The sequence below is a fragment of the Carassius auratus genome, chromosome 14, assembly GCF_003368295.1.
Source record: "Carassius auratus strain Wakin chromosome 14, ASM336829v1, whole genome shotgun sequence".
NCBI lineage: Eukaryota > Metazoa > Chordata > Actinopteri > Cypriniformes > Cyprinidae > Carassius > Carassius auratus.
The window spans coordinates 10,070,994-10,088,752 of record NC_039256.1 but is presented as its reverse complement, the minus strand read 5'-3'; the positions used below and the strand labels follow the sequence as shown (position 1 = coordinate 10,088,752).

At 38.3% G+C, this 17,759-nt stretch overlaps 2 protein-coding genes across 4 annotated transcripts; one reads left to right on the top strand and one right to left on the bottom strand.

Annotated features, from left to right (window-relative positions):
* Positions 1–250: 250 nt before the first annotated feature.
* Positions 251–11,665, top strand: LOC113113578 (myelin proteolipid protein-like). 2 transcript variants are annotated; one of them, XM_026279850.1, is made up of 7 exons: positions 251–585; positions 3,410–3,596; positions 3,815–3,971; positions 4,855–5,023; positions 5,398–5,471; positions 5,625–5,690; positions 11,410–11,665. In XM_026279850.1, exons 1-7 carry the CDS (start codon positions 582–584, stop codon positions 11,569–11,571), a joined length of 819 nt encoding a protein of 272 aa, XP_026135635.1. In that variant the 5' UTR covers positions 251–581; the 3' UTR covers positions 11,572–11,665. The 2 variants fall into 2 exon arrangements, with proteins under 2 accessions (XP_026135635.1, XP_026135636.1); XM_026279851.1 differs by lacking the exon at positions 11,410–11,665 and adding an exon at positions 8,564–11,389 and having other exon boundaries at positions 286–585.
* Positions 11,666–11,781: 116 nt separating this feature from the next.
* Positions 11,782–17,654, bottom strand: LOC113113579 (ras-related protein Rab-9B-like). 2 transcript variants are annotated; one of them, XM_026279852.1, is made up of 2 exons: positions 17,552–17,654; positions 11,782–15,884 (listed from the first exon to the last, which is right to left on the bottom strand). In XM_026279852.1, the coding sequence occupies exon 2, from the start codon at positions 15,856–15,858 to the stop codon at positions 15,250–15,252; it is 609 nt and encodes a 202-aa protein (XP_026135637.1). In that variant the 5' UTR covers positions 15,859–15,884; positions 17,552–17,654; the 3' UTR covers positions 11,782–15,249. The 2 variants fall into 2 exon arrangements, with proteins under 2 accessions (XP_026135637.1, XP_026135638.1); XM_026279853.1 differs by having other exon boundaries at positions 11,782–15,906; positions 17,552–17,588.
* Positions 17,655–17,759: the final 105 nt, after the last annotated feature.

Sequence of the window (17,759 nt, the reverse complement as noted above, 5' to 3'; positions counted from 1 at the left end):
CTAAGATCGTAGAGTTACACGTACTTAAAAAGTTACAGTAATAACAACAGAATCATAAATTATTTCATGTTGCAATGTGTGTGTGTGTGTGTGTGTGTGTGTGTGTGTGTGTGTGTGTGTGTGTGTGTGTGTGAACACTAGAGGTCAGCAGTGAGTCATAGGTCGTATGGATCAATAAAGAGCAAGATTTTAACTCATTAGCCATATCTAACTTATAGTTTTTAGTTTCACCTTAGACAAACTTGTATCAAACTACAGTTTCAGTAAATAAAACTACAAACTCATTTAAATTTCCTTTAAAAGCCATCCACTTGGTCACAGAATGAGATTATTTCTCACTTGTTTATAAATGAAAGTGGCCTGTAACTCTTTAACAGACTCTTTAATCAGTGACACTTATTTGGAGTGAACATTTGGGTCTGTTTCTGCATCGTGACCCCGTCGGTCTGCTCCTGAGGCGTTCGAGCAGGCATTGAAAAGACACATTGTCTCTTAAGGCTGGGCTGGAGTCTTCAGCTGTGTTCACTGTGTAGGAGACGGAGAGAGAGCAGGACACTGAAGCACATCTGCTGCCTACAGACATGGGTAAGTACAGCACTTTTACTGAGTTTTCAGCAATTCTGTATATCATTTGAAAAATGTGTTTAATTTGATCTGTAGCTTGATAAACTAGTGCAAAGAAAGCTGAGCTTGGCATATGAAGAGACAGTGAATCACTGCAGTTGATACTTAACATCCCAGAAAGTGTGTCTGCAGTGAAATGAAAACTAACTTTGCTTCTAGTCATTGTTTTAGCTCAGTGTCTTTTAATCATCTAGTGTTCGGAGGATTTTTAGAGAAGCCATGTGTCCTTTCAGAGAAGCCACAGGTGTAGATCGTCTCACCTCCACAGTGTCTCAGTACTTTTTGTCCTAGTTTATATTTAAGACTTTTTTTTAACCAACTATGACTCATTCCCTTTTTAGGATTACATGCAGCTCATGCAATTTTTGATAGAAGTGTATTATTTGTATCAAATCTGCATTCATTCGATCAAAACTGCAACTGAAATTGTAATGTTGTGAAATATTATTAGAGTTAAATATGTTAACTATTTTAACATTTCTTAAAGTGTAAATAATTTATTTGAAAATGAATTTTCAGCTGCCATTACTGCAGTTGTGATGCACTTAACTTTATATAACATGCTACTGCTGACATGCAGTACATTAAAAAGTATCATTAGTAAAAAATAAAAGATGTAAACAAAACATCGTAAATAAACCAGATATAAATCAGTTTGATCCCAAGGGGATTTTAACCATCAGCATTCCGTCGATGCACTCCATCCCAAATCTTCCCCCTTTATTCACAGTTGTTCCTCCCCGTGCTCATTTCAGTCGGTCTGTAGGGGGCTGAGGTGGCACCGGCTCTTTGTTTTCTTGTCTTTGCTGGCCCTCGTATTGCATCCAGACAAAGGCTATTGTCAGTGCAGCCACAAAAAGACACTCTGGCTCTTGGTCCTCCTTATTTTCTCACACTCTTCATGCCGTGGTACAGAGACGCTCCGTGGCCATCCCCCTCAGCAGCACATGATACGGATGGGGGAAGAATGTCCACCCAGACTCACACACTTAGCTGCAGCTGCCGCTTTGTTGCAGTGGCTCATTGCAGTGTTTCAGATTTGGCACATGTGAATGGATTGTGAATAGACGTCTATGACAGTATGAGCTTGTTATATTGTTTTGGATTTGAATGAGCACTGTTTGCAGTGTATATTGTTACAAAAACGGTGTGCACGTGATGTATTACACGGTGTGCATGAATCTGGTTCCCAGCGCCAAAAGTTTGGAGAACCTTCTCCTTAGTCAACAACCGTATAAATAAACTAGATTTATGTTTTTCTGTTGAAAATGTGAGAAGTGAGAAGTGGTTGCCAGGTTGCACTTTCAAAGTGGTTATTTCCTACACCAAAGCTGAATTCTTATGGTCATTGGTTTGTTTAAATTACTAACTATGAGCAACCGTATAAATGCTTCCCTTAGCAGACACTACTAATTATACTAGCCTAACTATCTTGGGGAGTCTATGGCACCAGTGCTCAGAAACTTTTACACTCTTGGGAATTTTTACATCAAATTTAGTGACTTTCTCATTATTGCTGAGACACACACGTATATTTTATATGTAAATGAGAACAGTTTAATTTGATTTGATTAAAATATAAAAAGGCTGAATAAACAGGAAACAAATTTGAAAGGCTGATGTGACGTCATGAGGCTTTAAGCTACTTTTTATTGAATGCATTTGGTAACATTGCTCTTGCTGCATTTTATCCAGTTCAGTTTTATTTTATAGTACTTATGACAAACCATGTTTTATTTATGTAATTTGGCCCCAGTGTTATGCTCGATTGAGCATAACATCAAGAAATTTTTTCATTTTTATTTTTTGAGCCCCAGTGAGCAGCCACAATTATTGGAAAAAAAAAAAGCCTGCGTCAGTGGTGAGGTGTCGAAAGAACCAGACACATCCAACTCTGGCAACAAAATAATGTCATATGACAATAATATACAGCTGTAGAAATAATACATAATCATGTTCCGTTAAACAGGGAACATCTTTCAATGCATTATTAAAGAAGTAAAGTAAAAGTATTCTAAGATGCTGTTCATATTATGTCAGGCAAAGATGATCATGTGCATTTGTTGATATTTTATCAGACATGGCTGCAGTACTCGGTTATGAAATTGTTGTGTGAAAGCTTGGCTGAAGAGATCTGTACTTAATCTAAAAACATTTTCAGGAAGGTTTGTCCAAAGTTGAGATGCCAAATGCAAAAAAAAATACATGTAATCCTCCTTTTTTGGGATCTATAGCAATAGATAGTACTAGATGCTGTATTTTGACATCAAATATAGAATAGCATAGAATACTTGATGCTGGACTTTAAGAAACCACTTTTGATATGATCACATTTTCTGGACCTGGTAAGAAGTCTTGCCAGCTGCATTTTGATCTGTTTTTACAGCCAACAGGTAATGCATTTTAATAATCGAGTCTTAAGACCAGGAATGCATGAGTGTTTCAGCATCTGAAATGGGTAAGATGTTGGTATTTGGTGACTCGAGAGGAGAGTTGCTGTCCAATATAACATGCAAGACTTAAAGGAATAAACTGTTAACTTTGATAATTTAAAAATGTCATCTTGTGTAGAGGAGATGTAGAGCTAAGTACTCTGATCAGCATAAGTATAAGTTAATCGTGTTTAATTAAAATAATATTTGGCTGCATGTATAAGGAAAACAGCAGAGGGCCTAATACAGAGCCTTGTGGCATGTCTTATATGCATTTTCTAAATGTCTGATATGGTAAATCATCAGAAAATGAGAGAAACTAATCCTTCATATGCTTTTGTTATGAATCTCAGGTTGTTATGAATGCTGTATGCGTTGTCTGGGAGGAGTGCCGTACATCTCTCTGGTGGCCACTCTGCTGTGTTTCTCTGGCATTGCTCTGTTCTGCGGCTGTGGACATCAGGCTCTGACAGAAAGCGAAAGACTTATCGAGACTTACTTCGCCCGTGACCATCAGGACTACATCACCCTAGCGTACCTGTGTGTGCCAGTAGCATCTCACACATCACTGATGTTCAATCCAGATGAATCTACTTCAATTTTTTTGTTTATTTACCCATAATCTTAAGCTTCACAAGAAAAAAATAATATGAAATGGCATGTTTGAATAAAGCTTTTTAAGGTGCCGAAAGGGAATTTGTGCTTTGAACGATCGGGTATCTTTTTATTACAAACATGTCTTTCTCTCTTTCCTGTAGTATTGAGTATTTTCAGTACATCATCTATGGCCTGGCCTCCTTCTTCTTCCTGTACTGTGTAATCCTGCTGGCTGAAGGCTTTTACACCACCAGTGCAGCACGGCAGTCATTCGGAGAATTTCGTAGCACAGTTTGTGGTCGCTGTCTCAGCACAACGGTGAGTGCAAGTTTCACTTTGCATTGGCTACTTTGCAAAATGTTGTACCCTCATGTTTTTACAAACACATATGTATTCCTCTGGAAATCTGAAGGAATATGAATGTTGCTCATTTCCATAAGTTGAATGTAATAGTTACCAGAGGCTGCCAAGATTTGAAATGTTGACATTCACTTAATATTTTTGCCTCTGATGCAGCATTCATACCTCATTTGCACTTCCATATATATTCAAAATTGGTGCATTATATTCGGTTTAAAGGAGACATGAACTGCCTTTTTGATTGTTATACTACTATACAGATTCAGTGAGTTACGGGGGGGGGGGGGTCACTGTTTTCTACAACTTGGGACTTCACAGCATCTTGTTGTCTTCAGAGCCATCTTTATCGCTTGGTTTCTGCGTAGATCTGCGCATCGCCTCTCTCGTAAACTACTTGCCTGAATCGGTGGGCGGGGCTAAAAAGGTAGTGCTGTAGGATCAGTGGGTGGGGCTACAGACAGTGATGTAGAATTGGTGGGTGGGGCTATACAGGCAGCGATGTAGAAGCAGGCGTTGATCATCATCTGCGGAGGCGGTGCTTATCCACACTATTAAATCATAAATTGACACATTCCACAAGCTGTCATTTCAGCAGACTGCTTTCAATATACGCTGTTTTTAGACTAACGGGAAGGTATTTGAGTTCTGAAACCTGTAACAGAATAGAAAAGTTTTTATAGCACAATGACCTCTTATATAAGCTAATTTAATGTTGTTCCATTTGGTTAACATGGTGAAATTCATCTTTTGACTGCATAAATGCATTTTTTTTTTCTTTTGTGTGGACTCTTCATTTAAAATAAAATGCATCAAACTGATAAACGCATTATGTTTTCATCAGTTCATCGTGATCACGTATTTCCTGGTTGTGGTCTGGTTACTGGTGTTCTCCCTCTCTGCCCTTCCTGTCTACTTTTTCTACAACATGGCAAACACCTGTCACACTATCAACATCCTCTCTGAGACACCCTCCAGCATCAACCAGCTGTGCATTGATGCCAGACAGTATGGTAATACATTCATCACATCTTTTCTGTCTCTTGACAGCTCAGAGATTTGATATCACTGCTCTGTAACATTTATTAAAGTCTGATGTCTTTTGAAGTGTCCCGATGTTCAGATATTTTCAGGAAAGAGGTACATGAGTACGCACACTTATACTTTGGCAAGTTTGATTTCATGTATTTTTTTGCATTCTGAAATGGGTGAGATCACAATACAAGGCACACTTTAAAATAATTTTGGATATGTCTGCATACGTTTCTGGCCTTACGATGTTAAACTCTCTGTTCTCTTAATTTGGTGTCAATTTTTTTTTATAAATCATTGTGCCTTGATATTTTTCATGCGGTTACATTGTGTTTTATGTCTGTGCATCCCTAAGGTTTACTTCCATGGAGTGCAGTACCAGGAAAGGCATGTGGGATGACCCTGTCTAACGTCTGCAAGACAAGAGAGGTAAGACGTGGCCCTGGGCGACATACGATTCAATGTCTTCATATAATTCTTTGGAAAACCTTCCTCAAAGCCTTGTCAAATCCAAAGCCAAGACCAGACATTGACGCTGCGCAGTGAGTGTTTAGGATGTCACGTTCCTGACTTGTTTTTCAGTTTTTCCTGACCTATGATCTCTACATCGCTGCCTTCGCTGGAGCGGGGATGACGGTCTTGGCTCTGGTGAGTGTCCAGAACAGAAGACCATCACACTGTGTTCTCATGACGCCATTCCCGTAGGTGTCAAGGAATTCTGTTGCTGCATTTGTTAACCTCTTCTTGGGATTTATTGCTGTCAGTTGTGGTTAGAAAATTATGAGAACTGTATTTTTCAGCAATTCAACAATTTTCATTAAGCTAGACTCCCTCAACCTCACTGTAGCTCCCTAACAACAGCGCGAAAGATCCTAGCAAGACGGTGAATAACTTAGCAATGTCAAATCAGTGCTGTTAACATCTTAACAACAACTTTATAATCACACAGAACAACCTAGAAATTGTGTAGTAATGGAGTAAAATAAAAAAGCAGTCAGAATATCTTAGCAATTTCTTGCAAACCATTTGTACTTAGTGCATAGAAATGTGGTAAATTACAACTATATTGTAACACTTGAATAATCACACAGTGAGATGAAAACCTGTGTTGGGGGTAAGAACATGATGCTTACTGTAGTTCTAGACTAAATGTGAACATGCATTTATTCATCTCGCTTGCACAGAAACAGATTCAGTATTCCTACCCAGATATTTAAAGTTTGACAGACTAAAACGCTTAAATACTCATGTCAAATGATCTTTGAAAACGAACCCAGTATAGTCGCACAGCATCGTCTTTTAGTTTCAATCTTTCTGAAAATCCAGCATCAAATTGTGTCTTGTTTGTAAACGAATCTGCTGTAAAAAATTAGGTGAACAAAGGACCTAGATCTTGGCACTGTAAAGCATCTTGTTATCTTCTGAACCATCTTTATCGTTTGGTTTCTGCGTAAACCTGCATTTGCGCTCTCATAAACACTACCTGCGCGAATTAGTGGGCGGGGCTAAACAGGTAGTTATGTAGAATCGGAGGGCGGGGCTAAACAGGTAGTGGTGTTGAATAGGTGGGCGGGGCTTAACAGGTAGTGATGTAGAATCGGTGGGCGGGGCTTAACAGGTAGTGATGTAGAATCGGTGGGCGGGGCTAAACAGGTAGTTATGTAGAATCTGTGGGCGTGGCTTAACAGGTAGTGATGTAGAATCGGTGGGCGGGGCTAAACAGGTAGTTATCTAAGGCTTGTTCGACTTCATGCAGTTTTGCGCAAACCGATCGTCGGCTGACTTGAAGCAGTGCATGCTGGTTAGAAATTTTGTCCGACTTGATACAGCGCTGACGCCACGTGACTGTGACGTGTGCCGTCAAAGTACCACGAGAGCGATTCGAGAGTAGCCGGAGAACTCAGCCAGCGCAGCTTCTGAAGAGCGGCTGCACAGGTTCTGATGACGACACAACTGATCCACGATTGGCTGGATTCACTGATGACACAGATGACGTGCGTTTCAAGTTTATTGCGAGTCGGCTTCAGTTTCAGAAATTCTCATATGGACTTTTAAAACAGTTCAATACGTTTTTATGTCGTCTTCATCTTATAAATCATATTTATTAAATATTGTTTTACTGTATTTACTTTATTGTTAATATAAAGTTTGTGTATGTTTATTTTGCATGACTTTCTTTTTTATACAGACCTTTTACAGTATTCAGCAGCATAACCTATTCAAATGAGCATTTTTAAGAACTAAAATGTTAATCTTAAAAGCATACAATCTAATGTGGTCATAAATGTATGGTCCTATACAAATGATACATAATACATTATGTTCCTCCATTTGTTTGGTTTCTTCATATTCTTTAGTTTATTTTGCTGTGTTTATACTTCACCTGCATGTGGTTAGCAAACTGCTAACAACTTGCTGTAACTTCAACTTAACAACATTCAAGACCCTTCCAAAACACCACTTATACACACATTAAATGCGATCAAGTAAGCAATCGCCACGTGATCTGCCATGACTGACGTAATTGCAGCAAACTACGGGAGCCACAACGTGTCCGGCTTCATATCTCCGTTTGCAGCTCCTCCCCACCTGCACGCGGCTACTCTCGCCGATCGGTTGCATCCAGCCGCAGCCGATGTCGAACACACCTGTAGAATCTGTGGGCGGGGCTTAACAGGTAGTGATGTAGAATCGGTGGGCGGGGCTAAACTGGTAGTTATGTAGAATCGGTGAGAGGGGCTTAACAGGTAGTGATTTAGAATCGGTGGGCGGGGCTAAACTGGTAGTTATGTAGAATCGGTGGGCGGGGCTAAAAAGGCACAGATGTAGAAGCAGGCGTTGATCATCATCTGCTGAGGCGGTGCTTATCCACACTATTACATCATTGAGTGACACATTCCACAAGCTGTTGTTTTGGCAGCCTGCCCTCAATATAAGCTGTTTTAGACTAATGAGAAAGTTTTGAGTTCTGAAATTTACAGAATGTAAAATGATAACGATAAAGATGCGTTTAAAAAGTCCACACCAAACAGCTATAACGATTAGATAAACAATATTGTTGGAATCGTTTTCGGAGTGTTTTTTTCCCGCAGATGATGGATAAAAACATTGACACCCAATCAGAATTTAAGGCAGTAGATGAGTGTGTGCTTAGAATAACAAACGATATCATCCGCTGGTGTGGACGCTAATATAGTTATCTTAAAAGTTGTCATTCTTGGTGTGAACAGCTTTTAGCCACCACCCTGCAAACCACACAGAACACCAACTACATAGCAATGTCTGATGGTTTTTTTTTATGGGTTAAAAACCACTCACAACATTATAGCAAAACCCTAGTAGCGATATTATAATAATGTTAAAAAGCAGTTAAAGTAAAAACATAGTAATGCCTTGACAACCACCTACAACACCCTAGCACTGTGGGTTTGGTCTTCACAGGGAAAACACCACAGCTTTCTGATTAGTCATGGTCACTGGGTCACATGTATTATTTTGTGTTTCTGTCTTTCTCTCTTCAGCTCACATACACCGTGTCAACCACCTATAACTTTGCGGTTCTGCGGTATCTGGGAAGGAAAGGCATCAGTCCGCGCTGTTAATGGATGTCCTTCGATAACAGCACCATATTGGAGCACTTTAGATATTCTCATCCTCTTCTTTTCCACAACACAATTTCCTGACATTCTTTTGGATTTTTTTGGGATTTCCAAACAGTGTTTGCAATCCTTGCTCCAGACTGTCTTTCATCTGATTTTTCTACCTTTATATTGCTCCTGGAAATATTCTTTCTTCAAGTCCTCTGGGATGTTATAACTGTGCTAATGTAACAAAGCATTATGTAACAGCATTGGGTGTGTAACAGATTCTTTGTATATTTTATCTTGCAGTTTGGTCACAAAAGCCTGTTGCTACCTAAATGAGTTGAGAGTTCTGGACAGCTTATTTCCTACGCTTCAAAAACAGATTTTCTTTCTCAGTATTTTTGCCTTGTTTTTTTGTCAATACTGTACAATTACTCAAGAAGCAGAATGACTGAAAGGGGATAGTTCACCCAGAAAAAAAATTCGGTCTTTAATTACTCACCCATATGTTTTTCTAAAGCCTTAAGACCTTCGTTCATCTTCAGAACACACATTAAGATATTTTTGATGAAGTCCGAGAGCTTTCTGACTCTGCATAGACAGCAGAGCAACTGAAATGTTCCCAGACCCAGAAATGTAGTAAAGACATCAGTAAAATAGTCAATGTGACATTAGTGGTTAAACTGTATATTTACAGAGCTACAAAAGTACTTTTTGTGTGCAAAAAAGAAAAAGTGTGCAACATTTCTTCTCCTCTAAATCATGTCTTCCCTCATTATCGAGAGCACCTCTGCATGAAAACAATGCAAACATGCATCCATAATAGAGGAAGACATTATTATTTGGAGAAGAATTGTCGAATAAAGTCATTATTTTTGTTTCCTTTGCACACAAAAAGTATTGTTGTAACTTTGTAAAATTACAGTTGAGCCACCGATGTCACATGGACTGTTTTTCTGATGTCTTTAATACGTTTCTGTGTCTGGAAACATTTCAGTTGCACTGCTGTCTATGCAGGGTCACAGAGCTCTCGGATTTCATCAAAAATATGAATTACCAATATCTTAATATTTTGATTATTCAAGAATGTTTAGATATTTGTACTAGAAAACAGAGTAAAAGGACTATAATTCAGCAATACACAACCTGTACAGATAGCGTTCACAATGAAAACTTCAATTACGACCAATAGCAAGCTTCTTCTGCCACGATTATTTAACTGACTCAAAGAAAAACCTTTTTTTTTCTTATAAGTTACAATATTGAGGTGAGGTTCTAGTGCCAACATGACTTGAAGGCAGCTATAAATCTTTAATTAGATTTGAGAATGCATTCATTTTTGTTTTTAGAAATCTGATAGTATAGTTTGAGTTTTACTTTCTTTATCTGCTATAAAATACCTAATCATATATTTGTTTACAGCTATTATACAAGTCCATTAAAACCATCTGGTCTATCCGTAAGTGTAATGACTTGCAGATTGGACCAAATATATTCTGGTTTCAGAAAATAAAAGTACAAATCATAACTGGGTAGAACTACCAATTCAATCAGATCATTAGATGCTTAAAAGAATCTGAAGGGGGTGATGGCTGGTTTCCTTGGTGACCATCCCTCACATCTGGTTGCCATGGAGAGAGACAGCCACTTGTGCTGTGTTCTTGTGACTCCAGCACTTTTTTTCTCACCGCCTCTTGAAAGGACTGAGAAAAGCCCAAACAATGGATGAGCCCCTCTTTGTTTAGAGGACACCCCCGGCACAAACCCATGCTAGGGGTCAGTTTACGCGTAAGGATATCGCCCAATGACAAAGAGGCTTCTGGGACTTTCCAGCTGCTTGAATAAAAGGCTTTCTGTGACTGGTGCACATAGTATCGTGGCTGGGATCTTTCACTAAAAATGAAGAGCAAAAGACATTTCGGTAGAAAACAATGATGAAAAAAGGCAGCCGTAGCTTCATTTTGCTTGTTTTCTATATATTATTTTTTTTTTACAAAAAGTAACTAATTCAGGATGTTTTAATTTGATTATTTCATCCTGAGCATTTCTTATGAATAATGCATGTCGGATGCGTTTGGTGAAAGCAAGTTATTAGTGTAGACTGAGAGCAGTAGTTGACCTGAATAGTTCACGAATGAAAGCATAACTTTTTTACTCGCACGTACGTCGTTCCAAACCCGAATCGCTTCACTAAAGGTAACACGTGTGACTAGTGCACGACACTGAGTCTTCTGAAGACACACGGCTGAAATTGAATTTGCCGTCCCTTGAAAAATAAGCCTTTCATCGTTTGTTCTTCCTCGTATTCAAATTTAACTCATTTGTATTAAACCTTTTACAATACACCATAATAGAAGACTTTAGATGTGGCGCACAAAGACCTGCTTTTCTCTTCTTATAGAGCATTTTCTATCATTGAAGAGCAGCATGAACATTTTTTAAAATATCTTCTTTTTCTTACACGGCTGGAATTTGGAGGTTTGGAGCAATGTGAAATGAGTTTTCATTGATTGTAACTCTTAATTATCAGGAGATTGTTGTAGTTATTGTATAACACTTTTTTCTTTTGCTGAATTTCCAATTAATAATGTTTGATTCATCAGATGGCTTATTCCATTGGTTTGTTATTAGCACTAACAGTATTTCTTAGATTTGTTCCAGCTCAGGTCTGTTATTTTAACCTGCTGCTCGGCTGCACAGTTTGTTGGTGTAAAAGCTGAAGTTTAGCAGGAAATAAAGGTCGGTGTCTTTCACCGGTGACTCATGTGTTTTGTTATTCATAGATCCACTGTCCACTGCATCTAGCCGCATGGCAGCTTGTTTTCAGAGAGCGTCATCGCAGAGAGAAGGAGGAGAGGAGGCTGCACACGCTCTTCGGCCGAGCGTTCAGCGAGCACAGAGGAAGTCTCTGTTCTCCGTATGTGCTTCACACAGCTGACGTGTGACGCGTGCACGCTTTCTGACCACTCAGAGTGGTTTGGAGAATACCGGAGAATACCATTGATTTGATGTTATGAAATAAACACTATATTTCAGTTATGACGTTTATGTTACATTACCTGGCTAAACAGGAAAGAGCATTTTGTTTAACATGTTGAAAACTATGACGGTAATACAAGTTAAACCAAATCTGACTCATAAACCACACAATATGATCGCTGTTGCAGTTTGTTTATTCATCGCATTGGATTCTCGCAAAGTAAATTTGCAAGCGAAGGAAGTCTCCACGTCCATAAATATTGGACTGGAGATGACACTGGTGAAACAGACGAGTAACACAGCTCCACACGAGTCCATTTAAAGATGTCTGTTAGCATGAATACTGGATTACCCAGAGCAAAGCACACAAGCCTTACACAAATCAAACTGTAAAAAGTGACAAATAGTCAGTACATTCATTGCAGTAATGCCCTTAATTGACCACAGTTCATCCCCCACAGTTCTCTAGCGTGGTCGTGACTGGTCACACTGACAAATGAACATCATAAAATATGGTTTTATTAACGAAACACAATACTCCTGTGATTTGTAACCTCATAAATACTGTGGCAGGAATGCTACAACATTAGCTCGAGCGCAAACAGCTTGGCTGAATCTCACAATAAAACATCCGTGTTAAAGGCAAAAAAAAAAAACATGAACCATCCTAAATATAGGGTTCAATTTCCTTACAAATAAAATGTAACTATTGACATTTCTTCATGGGAGTCACCTGCTTATTGAAAAGCTTTAGTTTGCTTATCAAGCTGACATTTTAACTCATTAAAAGACATCTGAAACATGATAACACGCGTCAGAACAGTTGCACTTCTGCATCCAGCTGCGGTTTCACACACACAGTCTTTCCATTATGTCATACAGATCAGATTATAGTGTAACAATTCTTCACCAGTACCTTGTTTCTCTGGAAATCACTATCAGTAAATAGACAGATACTGATTTTCCAATATTAGCAGTTAATATATGTTCAGCAGGTTGAGTTGGAGAAACGCAGTGTTGCATCCATCTCCGTGTCACAGTGTACCAATGTTGTGTGAGCATGTCCATCAGCAGAAACTATAACAACATACAATGTGTTTTACATGCATCTTACAGCAGTATGCAGAGAAAATGCTGAGAAAACATTCAAAATCCGGTTAAAAGCACTAGGAAATAAGTCAATATTATAAAAGATAGAAGTACCTATAAATGCACTAAATCAAAGTCCTTCACAAGTGCACTCTAAACGATCAGAGGTCAATGCAAGACACTGGGAACCAGGTGCTTTGGTTTGATATCAGCATTGGTCTCACATGGAGGAAACCACGACTGTGAACTCATTCATCAGCTGTGACTCTGAGACTCTTCAAGTCGGCCGCAGACGTCCAGAGAGGCTCCAGCTTTAAATTCCCACATGCTTTCAGAAAATGATCTGTGCATTTGTCTAAGCCACATTCCTGAGTCATTTAGTGAATCAGATGTGGTCTAAACCCTCAAACTGACCACGACACACAAACATGCTCTTCATGCAAGAGACTTCATCCTTCATTAAACACTACAGCATTGCTGCCCAGATTCATCGTGCATTAGGTGTGTAAAACTGCTCAAATACACACTAGAGAACTAAATCAAACTATACATATTACACATCTAAAACAAACTCACTGTACCGTACAGAACAACTGAAAAAGGTTAACTCAAATCGAAATAAAATCTAAATAAACTGTTAAAAAAAAGTGTAATCTTTCGATGCGATGGTAAAAGAAATTCCCTTTCTGTGTAAAAGCAGTGCTGTGCTGATGCATCTCAGACAATTTGAGGTTATGTGTTTTACTACATGTACCATAATAAGGTGAATCAATTTCAGAAAGTCATATTTCAACCCAAAATAAAATAATAAATCATTTAAAGAGTGCAAAGGTTTCTTCATCATGTGTGGACACAATTATGTTTCATAATTATTCAAACCAGCATGAATCGAAGCTAAGATAACAAACGCTACAATAACAGATAAATCATTTAGGCCTACAGTTTAAGTAATAATGAGGAAAGTTACATTTATTTGTTGTTTTAATGTTACATGCTTATAAATCACAAAAATAATGTCATTGTCAAAAAAATTTTTTTTTTAATTGTAATATCTTATATATATTTATTCTTTACTAATATTTTAGGTGAAATATGACCCAAACGTGTTCTTCACCCAAAGAATAACTTAGTAAAAATGAAAAATGAAAAATTTCTCTCACACAATATGTCATTACCGATAACAGTGTCCGCAGTATGTGACACGGGTTATGTGTTTGGAAATATCTAGAGAAGTGAGTACCACAACATAATAGCTCAAATGTAAGTTTAAACAGTAAGCTCAACCGTTGAATACTAAAGGGAGGCCAGATCTATGGTCCAGGACACGAAGCTATCATTAAACACCACGTCAGCGGCACACAAGTCTTCGACTGGGAAAGCGTCAGTGTGCCAGACTTCAGAGACATGAACGTGTGTGAAATGACTTTTCTGTTCGGTAACTCTGTATCCCACGAGACACGTCTGGCGTCTCAAGCTAACAGTATCAGCCAGAGACAGACTGTAAGACCACGGCTATGAAGCGATTTATGAGGCGTTCAAGTCCTGGGACATTCGGACTTTGGTCGGAAAAAGATGGCGATTTAACTTTTCGACAATAAACTTCAACTATTTTTTAGACTCTACATCTACAAAATGAATTATTAATATAATTGAAGCGGTGTTGCGTTATGGGGGGCCACTCCCATTTTTGGTCTAAATGGTTCCATAAAGAACCTTTAACATCTGAAGAAGCTCCTTGTGTTTTCTGGGTTTGACCAATTTGAGCATTCATAAACGATGCAAAACACAGGCATCTTAAGTTCCTGCTTCCTGTGGAGAAACATCACTTCCTGTCCTACAGCTGTATTTAGCGCGTCATCAGAATCACGTGTTTGCAAACAAGCTGTACAGACACTGCGTATCTGCGTCCGCTGCACCCCGCATGTTTTTCACTGACACGCCCCCAACCCCGAAAATCGGGAATTAAAGAACATTTTTAGTTCCACTCGTAAAAATATGAAAACCCGTTTCTGCCACTGAATAATAAAAAAAAAAACAATTAGTGCAACTTACCTCGCAATTCTGACTTTTTTTCCTCACGATTGCAATTTTACATCTCGCAGTTTTCACTTTTTTTTTCTCAGAATTGTCAGATATAACCTAAACTTGCAATTGTGAGAAACAAAGTGTGAACTGCGAGATGCAAACTGCCAATTCAGACTTTTTTTCTCGTGATATAAACACGCAATTGCAAAATTATAAAGTCAGAACATTAACAGACATTAACTTGCAATTGTGAGAACGTAGTCTATTCTCTCCTCAGAACTGGACGATATATTTAGCAATTGCGAGTTTGCATCTCACAATTCTGAGAAAAATAAAGTCACATTTGCAAGATGCAAGCTCACAATTATAAGAAAAAAAGTCACAATTCTGAAATAAAGGTCGCAATTACTTTTTACATTTTATTTATTCAGTGGCAAAAACGGGCTTTCATATAATAACGACTTTGTAGCGACGTTCAACTCGTAAATACGATATATCCGACATGACTTGAACGCACCATTAGAGGCACCTCAACAGCAGGACGAGCGAGCCCCTTTTCGGTTCCCGTGGAGGTCGATGGAGCTGCTCAGCAGGGTGTGGTCGATGGGGTCCTCGCTGGCCAGAACCTCCCGGACAGCAGCCTCGAAAGCGGCCCCCACGTTCCTGTCATCCTTGGCACTGGTCTCGAAGTACGGACAGCAGCCGTTCTCCTCACACCAGGCCCGGGCCTCATCCTCGCCCACCTCCCGCTCCTCCTTGTCCACCTTGTTTCCCAGCACCACGAAGGGGAAGCGCTCGGGGTCTCGTACGTCTGAGTAATACATGAACTCCTTCTTCCAGCAGCCCAGGTTCTGGAAGCTCTGCAGGTCGTCCACGGCGAAGGTGAGCAGGCAGCAGTCCGCGCCGCGGTAGAAGGGCGTGCGCAGGCTCTTGAAGCGCTCCTGGCCCGCCGTGTCCCAGATCTGCAGGGTGACCAGCCGCCCGTCCATCTCCAGGTCGCGGTTGAGGAACTCCACGCCGATGGTGTGGAAGGACTGCGTGTCGAAGCGGTCCGTCACGTAGCGGTTCATGAGGGAGCTCTTGCCCACGCCGCCGTCCCCCAGAAGAATGACCTTCAGCAAGAGGCTCTTCCCGCTCATAACGGCCCACACGTCTTCACTGCAGCCTGACCAACACAGACATCAACACTTCACACAAACAGACTAACAAATGAGGACAGTAGAAGCAATCAAAATTGACAAATATAGGATATACATATATATTTATATAATTACTGGACAATTAATCGTGATTAATCGCATCCAAAATACGTTTTTGTGGACATAGTATGTGTGTGTGTGTACTGTGACACAAATACAGTATATATATATATATATATATATATATATATATATATATATATATATACAGTACAGACCAACCAAAAGTTTGGAAACATTAATATTTTTAATGTTTTTGAAAGAAGTTTCTTCTGCTCATCAAGCCTGCATTTATTTGATCAAAAATACAGAAAAAACAGTAATATTGTGATATATTATTACAACTTAAAATAATAGTTTTCTATTTGAATATAATTAAAAAATAATAATAATTTATTCCTGTGATGCAAAGCTGAATTTTCAGCATCATTACTCCAGCCTTCAGTGTCACATGTAAAATCAGTCGATCACATGATCATTTAGAAATCATTCTAATATTCAGATTTATTATGAGTGTTGGAAATATTATTTTACATATTTATATTTATATAAGTTATATTATATATGAATATACTTATAACCATATATATATATATATATATATATATATATATATATATATATATGAATGAATATATGACAATATATATATATATATGAAAAGCTCATTTGCAAAAACAAATAATGTTTATCAATTTTCACAAGTCATGTTTTTTTTTCATTGTGCATTCCAGTTAATCTCAACCAAACTGCAGTTTTTTTTATTTTGAATAGGTTAAAAATTGTAAATAAAAAATACAGCTAACACAATAAAGCATGATAGCATAATAATAATAATAATAATAATAATAAACATGTTAATAATAAACATGTTTTTACAAAAATAAAAATTCCAATATGTCTACAGTCAAAACAAAAGTTATTCAGACACCAGATATAATTTTTATATTTTTTACTAGTGTGTGCAGGACACTATAATTGATAAATGTAAGTGATAATAGCAAAATAAAGCGAACGAAGTCATTTCTAATGCAATGCTAATCCTCATTTGTATGTCACAATTTTTGTTCAAACTAATTTTCATAGTTCATATTTCATTGTTCAAACTAATTTTCTTATCCCGACACTAAAAATAAAAAGGTCCGTTTCAGAAATCCTAAAGTAGTGCATAAACACACTACACGATACTGGCAGAATACAGTGCAATATTCTGCGTTATTTAATAACTTTAAGCGTTACTTGCGTATTTATTGATTCTGAACACATCTCGAGCAGGAAACAGATGATCGATGTCTGCGCATGCGCACAAGTGCATGACAACTGTGTTTTTAGCATCCGAGTGCTCAAGCTCAAGGTTTATCTTTAGTACTCTCAACGTTATTGCTCATTATAACTTAGCTCGTACTATTACTAATAAACATGGCTGATGTTTTTATGATCGCGTGTGGTGTCATTTATCATATATGTATTCTCAGCGCTGTTAGCTCACTTTAGCTACATGACCAGCACAGTTTTAGATGATTTATTAAATAAATTGCAGCACTGTTACGCATACGTGAACACACATACAGGAGGAATATACCCACTTTGCTCTTATATGACTTGAATCATGTAAAAATCCTCTCTGAATTACCTCATATTGTGCCGCTGGACGCTGAGCTCTCACGCGCTGCGTGTGTGACAGTGATTGAGCGAGCGAGAGAGAGAGAGAATGTGTGTTTAACCGCAATTAATTTTTAATGACTAATTTTATGTTATTGTTTAGTTACACAAATTCAATTAGTATTATTTAATATTAAAAGGACAAATGAAATTGAATAATTATAATGATAAAAATATAA